This window comes from Triplophysa dalaica, chromosome 1 (assembly GCF_015846415.1).
Source record: "Triplophysa dalaica isolate WHDGS20190420 chromosome 1, ASM1584641v1, whole genome shotgun sequence".
NCBI lineage: Eukaryota > Metazoa > Chordata > Actinopteri > Cypriniformes > Nemacheilidae > Triplophysa > Triplophysa dalaica.
In genome coordinates, this window is record NC_079542.1 from 31011330 (window position 1) to 31021907 (window position 10578).

The 10578-nt window shown below is 37.1% G+C and overlaps 1 protein-coding gene across 2 annotated transcripts; it reads left to right on the forward strand.

Moving 5' to 3' along the window:
* The first annotated feature begins 1271 nt into the window (after positions 1-1271).
* On the forward strand, positions 1272-8574 carry LOC130420101 (E3 ubiquitin-protein ligase TRIM39-like). 2 transcript variants are annotated; one of them, XM_056747202.1, is made up of 8 exons: positions 1272-2469; positions 2553-2978; positions 4933-5483; positions 5571-5666; positions 5739-5972; positions 7000-7138; positions 7248-7274; positions 7404-8574. In XM_056747202.1, exons 2-8 carry the CDS (start codon positions 2909-2911, stop codon positions 7949-7951), a joined length of 1665 nt encoding a protein of 554 aa, XP_056603180.1. In that variant the 5' UTR covers positions 1272-2469; positions 2553-2908; the 3' UTR covers positions 7952-8574. The 2 variants fall into 2 exon arrangements, with proteins under 2 accessions (XP_056603180.1, XP_056603172.1); XM_056747194.1 differs by having other exon boundaries at positions 2887-2978.
* The last annotated feature ends 2004 nt before the right edge of the window (positions 8575-10578 follow it).

A 10578-nucleotide genomic window follows, 5' to 3' on the forward strand; every position in this document is an offset into this window, starting at 1 on the left:
AAAGTCATCATCATGGTGATCAGTGTTTACTTGAGTTGGGATTGTGACCCTTGACATTTACTCTTGTACATATATCTACTTTTAAATTACATTTGTAATAGATGAAATGATGCTCTAATCAGTAGTGTTTGTTGATCGTCAGTGAGGTATCTACCATGTTTACATTTCAATAAGTAGCTGTGCTGCTGATCCTGAAAGTACATTAAAACATCTGGGAATTTGATTACATTAAGTCTACAAAGATTTGTTAGAAAAAAAATTACTCAGAATTTAGACACACAGACATGAAGAATCAGTTTTTGAATCTCAACAATGGTAAAAATAAACAAAAGAAAACTTCATGCTGTGATGCATGCTGGGTAACATCATAGCACAAAACTAATTTATAATTCCCAGCATGCATTGCAGTTGATCCGTTTATCTGAGTTAATTGGTTGTTTCTCTCCATTTCTGAGATAAATACATTGATTTTTTGATTTCTGTGTGATTCTAAAATGTTGTTTGATAAAAATACTTCCGTTATTCACAAATCATTCTAGATATCTAAATTCAATCAAATTTACAGATTTGACAATGTTCTTTCGGGATCTACAGCATAGCACTCAATGTAAATGAGAGTACTGAATTATTTTGTGACATCACAGTGGTTTCACCAATACCCTTTGGTTAGGTTCACATTTGCTCTGCCATGACAAGTGCTTTTTATAAGCACCCACCGACAGCAGATTTATCAAATTTTGCTCAGGGGTCAAGAGCACAATCCAAGGAAACACTGATCACAATGATGGTAACATTCTTAAAACACTAAAATGTTTTTTTATGTATTCAAACATGTGAAAAACCTCTAAGGAACATTCTTATAACACATTTTTGTTTGCTGGGTTGTATTTCAGGTTGTAGTTGTTATGTTTCTCTGGTTAAGGAAATTTTTTGTAGTTTTTGTAGAACTTTTCTGCATTGATGCTGTTTGTTAACAGCAGATGTTCATCACTAATAACTCAATCATCACTATAATAATAATGAAACTCAATACAAATTCTGTCAAACAGGAGCACAGAAAGGAGTTGGTTTTGGGATAAATCTGTGCCAGAATTGAAATGAACTGTTGTTTATATTTGGTTCAGCTCTGCTTTATTTGTTTTGATGTTTGACATGTGGCATAGCTTTGGCATGCCTGTGGCCAAAATCTGGCGAACAGGACCGGATTGCACAAGTGCCATCATTCCACGCGGTATGTAGGCCAGATGAGTAAAGTATGGGGAGTAAGTCTGGGCCAGATTTGGGCTGCATTAATTTGCTATCTGGGCGTTGGCCTGTTGAGGTGGCCCTGTCTCGAAATATTCGACTTGGCACATAATCTTCTTCAACGAGTTCCATAAAGTCAGCCATTTTTGTCCGTCAAACACTTTAAGTTGCGTTTTTCAGCCCTTAAGTAATACTTAGGAAATTAACGTTAAGGGCTTTATACAACACTTAACGGGTTTTAAAGGATTACTTAAGTAACACTTAAGTATATAATTTTCATTTAAGGAAAATTCTAAGGAGTTTTTACCTTTCACTTAAAAATAACCTTAAGGATGATTTTTTGCAACACCTTTAAATTTCCCTTGATAGAACTTGAGGGACAATTTCACTTACGGTGCTTTATGCAACCGGGCAAAGGTCCCTAGAGACAGACCGCATTAAGGTCACGCCCACACTCGCTGTAAACAATCTAACCCTCTATTTCTATTGCGGGTAGCTGCCTCATTGTCAGTTAAGACTAAAATACTGTGTGGCAGAATGTGCAGCAAACAAGCCAAAACCCCAGAACTAAGTTTTATAAGCTACCGAATAGTAAAAGCCAACTGTAAGGAGACACAAGTGGATACAGGCAATTAAACCGTGAGCATCAGTAGGAACAGATCGGTACATTTTGGGATCCTGACTTTCATTATGCATGTACGTGTACAGTAAAAATTATATCACTGGTAAGTCAAATGTTATGTTTTATATTTGTTTAAAAACAATGAATGTATACAGTCGCAGATTACGTTTCCCTCCAGCCGGCGTTACGTCAGTTCTCAGAGTAATGTGACGCCGCTCTACTTTTGTGTACTGTAGGCCTATGTTTAATTTGTATTTGTCTCGTTTTATTTGTGAAAGAAAATAAAATAAAAACGGGGGCTTATTTATTGTACACCAGCTTTTTTGTTGTTGTTAGAAGTCAGAAATGACAAGGAGGCAGCGTCCCGCAATAGAAAGTCAATGGAGAGGGTTGGATTTTTCACCGGTGTGGGCGTGGTTTACATGTGATATATCCCTCTGCAAAAGGAGAAGTGGGAGGGACTATGACGTCACAAAAAGTCGGCGCACATTTTTGGTGAAAATGAAACTAAACTGAACTGGAAGCGTTTGAATGATCTCTTCAAAACAATATATTTCAGACCTATAAACAAACACCTGATTACAGCTGGTACCCATTAACAGGTAACGTGATTTAAAATATGATCATTTATATTCTGCCTTTTTTAAATCTTAATTGAAGACCTTCTTATTTTCTTTGGCGTTAGATGTCCCTGACAACCTGTCTTTGTTTTCGCACTATATTAAAGTTTGTTTATATCTATGCTATGTTTATGTCTTGTGTTTAATGTTTTATTGTCCCTATTTATTACATGTCTTTTATTGTTATGCACTTTGGTCAATTTTAGTTGTTTTTAAACCATGCTCTATAAATTAAGATGTATTGTATTATTGTGAATAAAATTAACTTTAATCTACTGTAAATTACCAGTTTCATTTTCAGTAAAACGTTCACTGTAACTTAAAGTGTTTGTTGGAACTGTGTCATAGCTACACTGTTGAGATCAGACCTGTATGCTAGTAATGCGATTTGTGATGTAGCCAAACATTTTAAAGAAGTGCAATGGCAGAATCTTCACCAACATCGCCACAACCAAAACGGGCCAAGAGAGAGTGTAGAGATGAACCTTCAGGTAAATTTGAAATGCCCCATGACTAAATACCAATATAACACTATTTAATGTTTGACATTACTGTGTACTATAACTATCATTGTATTTGTACCAGCTAACAAAAGTTTGTAATTAGAACGTTTCTTGTAGGTTTTCGTGTTTTTGAAAATGTTTTATAAACATTCAAAATGTCCAGTTTGGAAATGTTTTAGAACGTTCCCGGCTAACAAAAGTCACAATCAAGGTGATCCGTGTTTTCTTGAGTTGTGCTTGTGACCCTTCACTTGTACAATATATTGTGGATATTTACATACCCTTAAACTGTGTGTTTATAAAGTACACTTGCTATGGTGCTGTTATAGATAGTCTAATGAAATGGTGTTGGTTGGCATTGTTATTTTCTTGCAGTTTTACTCAATGATCTCTTTTTGGTTGAGTTCTGTGTTTTTGATCCTGAAAGAACATTTAAAGATGAGAGATTTGTTGCATTCATATGTCCAGGCAGATGTGTGAAAATAGGGTGTACAAGGATTTGGGAAAACAAAAGACAACTATGTATTATGTCTGCCAGAGCATTTTCATGTAAAAGAACAGCATTAATACAATAAAATAAATTTGTCTTTAAACTTAGACACACAGACGTAAAAAAATATGAAACTCATCAATGGTAAAAGTCAACAAATGAAAACATCAGAGTACATAACTCATTCATGATTCCCAGCATGCATTGCGGTTGATCTGTTTATCTTAATTTGTCAGTTGATTATCACCATTGTTGAAACTCATAAACAGATTCTTGGTGACTGTGTATGTCCAAATTCAGTCGTTGTTCAATTTGTTATTGGATTCCTTTTTTCACAATTCTTTCTGGATATCAAAAGCTATCAAACTCCATCATCTTACACTGTGATTTTCAAGATCATTAGCGGATCAATGATTCTGATTTGCATAAACTGTAACAAACACAACTTTTTTCAGAAGGGTTTAATTACTATCACAATTACTATCACGGGAAACGTTTGACCAAATTGTTGCCTTTTACTTGTTGGTCTTACAATAATATCAAACATCAACAAGGTTACTGACATTTAAATACCCAAACAAACATAGTCCCATGCATGACAGTTCTTCAATTGAAACGTTGGATGTAGCTTCCAGTAAATTAATCCACAGGCAAGTAAAAGGAAAGGAAAAAATAATCAAAGTACTCATCAGTAGGTCGTCTCAGTCCTTTTCTGATGAGATATGGAAAGCAGGTAACAAAAATCCAAATGAAGACAAAAATAGTTCCAATGTCCCCAAAGGTGAAAATGTAGAATCCACTGGGTTACGGCCATTCAAAACCAAGTTATTCCCCAGCTCATGATCCTCAGAAGTGCGCCAATTGATCCAGAGCTGATGCTCCCCAAAACATGCCACCTCACCAAACAAGAAGACCCTCCTCCCCAAAATGGCCGCCTTACCCCTCTTATGGGCAGGCCCGATATAATAAAAGTCCTTGGCAGCCCACAAAAGTCTTCATATTTTATCTTGCCCACAATGCCAAAAAGAATGTTTAACAGCCAACATATCTTGTTAATGAAAATAATTAACAAACATTTTAGCTTGTGAGACAATCATATATAATTAATCTTTCACAACTTTACCCATATTAATTACTCTCCTGGAGGCTTTGCTGGGACAGTGTCACAAAACATAAAAACTGTACTTTATAAGCACACTATTGGAGCATGTTGTTATAACAACATATAGACCTAAGACAAGGGTCAAAAGCCCAATTCTAGGAAACACCCAAAACCATGATGTTGACTTTTGTTAGCTGGAAACATTAAAACAAACAAGAACCTGTACATTTAGAAAGTTTTAAACGTTTCTGAAACATAAGGAACCTATAAGGAACATTCTTGCAACAAACTTTTGTTTACAAACTTACAAAATCAGTAATCAACATTCATGATTTCTGTCTGTTTCTCAGCTCTGTCATCTTCCAATGTTTGTCTGACTGAGGAGCTTCAGTGTTCTGTGTGTCTGGATGTGTTCAATGATCCAGTCAGCACTCCATGTGGACACAACTTCTGCAAGAGCTGTCTGAAACCGTACTGGGACAACAGTCACATCTACTCGTGTCCAATGTGTAAAGAAACATTCAGTAAAAGACCAGACCTCAAGATTAACACAACACTCAGACAGGTTGCACTGCTTTTCATAGAAACATTTAATCAGAGAAGATCTGAAGTTCTCTGTGACATCTGTGATGAAAGAAAGCTGAAAGCCCTGAAGTCCTGTCTGGTGTGTCAGGCATCTTACTGTGAAACTCACCTGGAGCTTCATCAGAAACTTCATTCAAAGAAACACAAACTGATGGATCCTGTGGAGAACATAAAGGACTATATATGTCAGAAACACGAGAGACCTCTGGAGCTCTTCTGTAGAGATGATCAGACATGTGTGTGTGTGTTTTGTACTGAAGGAGACCACAAGACTCACAACACTGTTCCTCTAGAGGAGGAGAGTAAAGACAAGAAGGTTTGAGTCAATAACAACATTAAAACATGATTTAATAACCTGTTTACCTGTGATACAATGTATCTGTGTGTTGCTTTCCGTCTATAGACTCAACTGAAGAAGACACAGACAAACGTTCAGCAGATGATCCTGGAGAGAATCAAGAAGATTCAAGACATCAGACACTCAGCAGAACTCAGAAAAGTGAGTTGAAGATGTTAAATATTTCATAGATCATTAAGATGATGAATGAGAATGTAAACCGTATTGTTTCAGAGGAACACAGATGAGGAGAAAGCAGCGAGTGTTGAGGTCTTCAGCGCTCTGATCAGATCCATTGAGAGATGTCAGACTGAGCTGCTGGAGATGATGGACGAGCAGCAGAAAGCAGCAGAGAAACAGGATGAAGATCTCATGAAAGATCTGGAGCAGGAGATCACTGAGCTGAAGTGTAGAGACAGTGAGCTGGAGCAGCTCTCACACACTGAAAATCATCTCCACCTCATACAGGTCAGTAAGTCTCTCTCTCCATTAGTTTTTAGGAGTTTTTAGTGTTTAGGACCCTCTTTATTTTAATACTTTTACTAACTTATGTTATTTTTGTCTTTCTTCCTGTAAAGCTGCTTTGAAACAATGAAACATTGTGAAATGCTCTATATAGCAAATTAAACTGAATTGAAATGTTTTGCTTGTTTTTGGTCGCATGCTTTCCCCTCCCTCGATGAAGCAGGTCTTTGAATTACTATTTAGTGTGCTAAGTTGTTTATATATGAAGGTTGAGTTTTGACACAGTTTAACGTGATTAAAGCATAAAGCACAGAGATTCGGTCTATGAATCTCAACAATGGTGACAATCATCAAAAGAAAGCTTCATGCTGCAATGCAAGCTGGGCAGATCATAGTACAAAACTCATTCATGACCCCCAGCATGAATTGCAGTTGATCTGTTTATTACAATTTGTTTGAAGATTTTCACCATTGTTGCAGTTTGTATGAGGAGTGTTGATTCCTAAGTCTGTCAAACAGAGTTTTCTGTTAAATTTGACGCAGTGATTTTACAAACCTCAAAATTTTCAACAATGGCTAAAAGCTCAACCTCCATTTTATTTGATCACAGCCAATATTTTAGAAAGCAAACAGGCAAAAATTTACAATAGTCAAACATATTTTTTGATAGACTTCATCGATGGGTAAGTGTTTTTATCAAACACCATTACAAGCACTGGAAGGAAATTACTTTAAATAAAATTCAAGAGCTCAGAAAAAGCAAACAATGTTCACAGTAATGGTAGATTGTTGAAATGTCACAAAAAATTCTACAATAATACCAAGTGCAAAAGTGGCCAACATTTCAACAAATCAACTCGGGGGATGAGGTGAGGGCTGCCCATGTAGGGCCAGCGTTAAGGGGCCAGCGTTTTGCTTGTGAGCAAATTCTCGGGGCCCTGCTCTGAGAGCCTGCCGGGGTGCCGTAAAGTGCTGATGTAAGCTAGGTTGATGGGTTAAGATGAGATGTTTCTTTTCTATCCTGTTGTAGATTGACCCATCCCTATACAGTCCTCCACACACCAAGAACTGGTCTGAGATCAGTATGAAGACTGATGTGAGTGTGGAGACTCTGAGGAGAGCTCTGACTCAACTGCAGGAGACTCTAGACGACAAACTCACTCAAACTGGTAAAACATCTGCTATGGAGACATAGTTACAACTTCTTATCATCTGTCTTTGGTTATAGGTTTCATAGTTAATCTATTTATGATGTTATGTTGTGATTTGTGTTGATAGTGTTGAGGAGGATGCAGCAGTATGCAGGTACAATGTGTGATCTTCACTGTTCTCTTAAATTCACTAACATTAATAACTTTACACACACATACTCACTTCTACAATTATAAACCTGCAACATCTTTAGATTGATTCATATTCTCTGATCTCTCTCAGTGGATGTGACTTTGGATCCTGTTACAGCTCATCCGAAACTCATCCTGTCTGAAGATGGAAAACAATTGAAACTTGGAGCCAGAAAACTTAAACTCCCAGATAATCCAGAGAGATTTAATAGGTCTGTCAATGTTCTAGGAAAAGAGGGATTCTCTTCAGGGAGATTTTATTTTGAGGTACAGGTGAAGGGAAAAACTTACTGGACTTTAGGAGTGGCCAGAGAATCTATTAACAGGAAGGGAAAGATCACATTCAGTCCTCAGAATGGATTCTGGACTGTGGCTCTGAAGGATGAGCATAATTATTTGGCCTGTGTTAATGCAGATATCCCTCTGTCTCTGAGAGTGAGTCCACAGATGGTGGGGGTGTTTGTTGATCATGAGGAGGGTCTGGTCTGTTTTTATGATGTGGAGAACAGATCTCATATCTACTCTTTCACTGGTCAAACTTTTGCTGAGAAACTCTTTCCATACTTTAGTCCATGTCGTAATCATGAGGGCAAAAATTCAGCCCCACTGATCATCTCACCTGTCCATTACAACAAATGAATTTACACACAGGATATACAGTAAAATACTACATAAAATCGAAGTTATGATAATGAAAACATTCATTAGCAGTCCAAATCTGAGTTTTTACACGATCCCTCGTCCACCCCATCACCTCACTCTTGGCTGTTTTCTAACCCAGTTAAAGAAACGGGGGAATACTCTGGGTACGGGCAAAGCAGATTCGAGATCAGAGCACTCCCCTTAGACAGCAAGCCAAATACATCAGGGGTGTCCAAAGTCAGTCCTGGAGGGCCTGTGTCCTGCAAAGTTTAGCTTCAACCCTAACCAAACACATCTGAACACCTAATCAAGGTCTCACAAAGCAGACTTGAAACTTCCAAACAGGTGTGTTAAGCCAATTGGAGCTAAACCCTGCAGGACTGTAGCCCTCCAGGACCGACATTGGACACCCCTGAAATACGCAGTATCATCATACATGTAACATATTTGATGACATTTTCATACGATCTCATGAATGTTTGGTAAGCATTGTAAACAGCAACACCATTATTATTAGTATTTTTATTTTGTTCTTTTTATTATCACTTTTGTAACAATATTCTTTTCTCCTACACCTTGTCACTTCTATTTCTGTATTTAATAAATTCTCTTTATTATGATTTGAGTTTAATGAGTGAGTGTGTGTGCCCTGCGATGGGTTGGCACTCCATCCAGGGTGTATCCTGCCTTGATGCCCGATGACTCCTGAGATAGGCACAGGCTCCCCGTGACCCGAGGATAAGCGGTAGAAAATGGAATGGAATGATTTGAGTTTGTCATTGCCACAACACGAACAGAAATGTATTCTTTGATATCCGTTAATTTTCACAAATCAAATTAAGATTTTTGATGAGATTCAGGAGCTTTCTGACTCCAGCCCATAGACAGCAATGTAACTGACATTCTGCGCTCTGAAAATCGGTTGGGTGGCGGCCTGTTGGCGGGAGTCAGACATTTTAATTACACTGTTAAAAAATCCTGTGAAAAGCAGGGGTGTCAAAGTTTTTTTCCACAATTCTTAGCTGTGTGTGAAATCGTTCATTCATTCCACTAATACACATTTTTCTGAATAAAAATGTAAAATATGAGAACTTACATGAGTTAAAAGGCAAAAAGTACTTGCAGTTTGCAACTTATAATTATACTTATACTGTATAACAAATTATACCCCTGGAGTCTTCGAGAGCGGGGGTGCAAGATGACTCATTGGTGGATCACATGGCAACAGACCTCGGAATGGAAATGACAAAGAACCAAGAGATCACGGACACTTTAAAGTTAACAGAACTTCAGTATTTCTGTTTTGACTAATTTCAGTTAGTCACTAATTTAACTATATCAGTTAACAAATTTTTATTGAGTAGATTGTACTATTCGGGTACAGTGTGCTCAAAAGAACGTCTTTAACATTTAGAGTAATTTAACTTAATTTCGTTAGTTATATGAACTAAACATTTTCACATTTTAACAACAATTAACAATGTCTAGTAAAATCAACATTTTGGCGTTATATATGTAAACATACTAGCACTTTTCAAGTAAGGTATACTATTTGATTTTACAGTGTAACATCATAGAAAGGTCTTAAAATCCATCAGGGGAGGAAGAAGTGCTTGAAAGAGCTTGGTGAGGGGACTCGCATTAACCAATCCTTCACAAGAGGTAGGGCAAATCAGTTGGGTGAAGCCCAGTGGCGGGACAAGCACCACAGCCCACGGGGTATCAGAACCTCAGATGTTGGCAACCTGGAGACTACCCAGCCGCAGAAAGCAGTAGAAAGGAAAATGGATGGAAGAAGACCTCTGATACTTTGGCTTCAATTCTGCAACAAAGAACATTGACTTAGATCTCGTCCACCTTTTGTCAGGCCAAAAAGGAGGTGACGAAAGAAAATTGGAGAAGATGGGGTGGATCATCTACACCTATAGGGTGGAGAGGTTTGGAGTGAAAATCAAGAACCCAAGGTCACAGAAGGAGATGACGGCCCAACCTAAATCCAGGAGACAAAAAGAAATCAAGTGACTTGTCAGAGAAAGGAGGAGCCTGAGGAAACAGTGGAAGAATTCCACAGAAGAGGAAAGGAAGGTATATTATAATATACTGTACAAATTTGAATTTAGGTATTACTTAAGTAAAAAAAATGTCATTTTGTCTTGAATAGCATATTCGAGGTTTCCAGTATGAATGCTCTTTTTTTATCACAAACAATACAATTTTCATTAAATAATACATTGGATAAATTAAATTATTTATTGTTAGAACTTTCCAGTAAAATTTATGTATACAACATAAATCAAAATGTTATTGAACAACATGAAGGTGAATAAATCATTTCAGGATTTTTATTTTGGGATAAACTCTCATGTTAAATAATGCATTCATTGACTATTTTTGAACATATTTGAACATCATTTTTGTAAGACTATATAAAATAAGATTTTTTTTCAGTATCACCTACCTTTCTCTAACTCTGTGTCCTTCAGTCTTAACAGACTTGTTCTCCCTGCCCCCCAAAAATAAAAACATGTAATTTTAGTTTATAGTTTATCTATAAAAATGTAATACAAACATGTATTTAAGTATCGTTTGGGCACCCCCTAATCAATGTATGTTGTATAACGTTA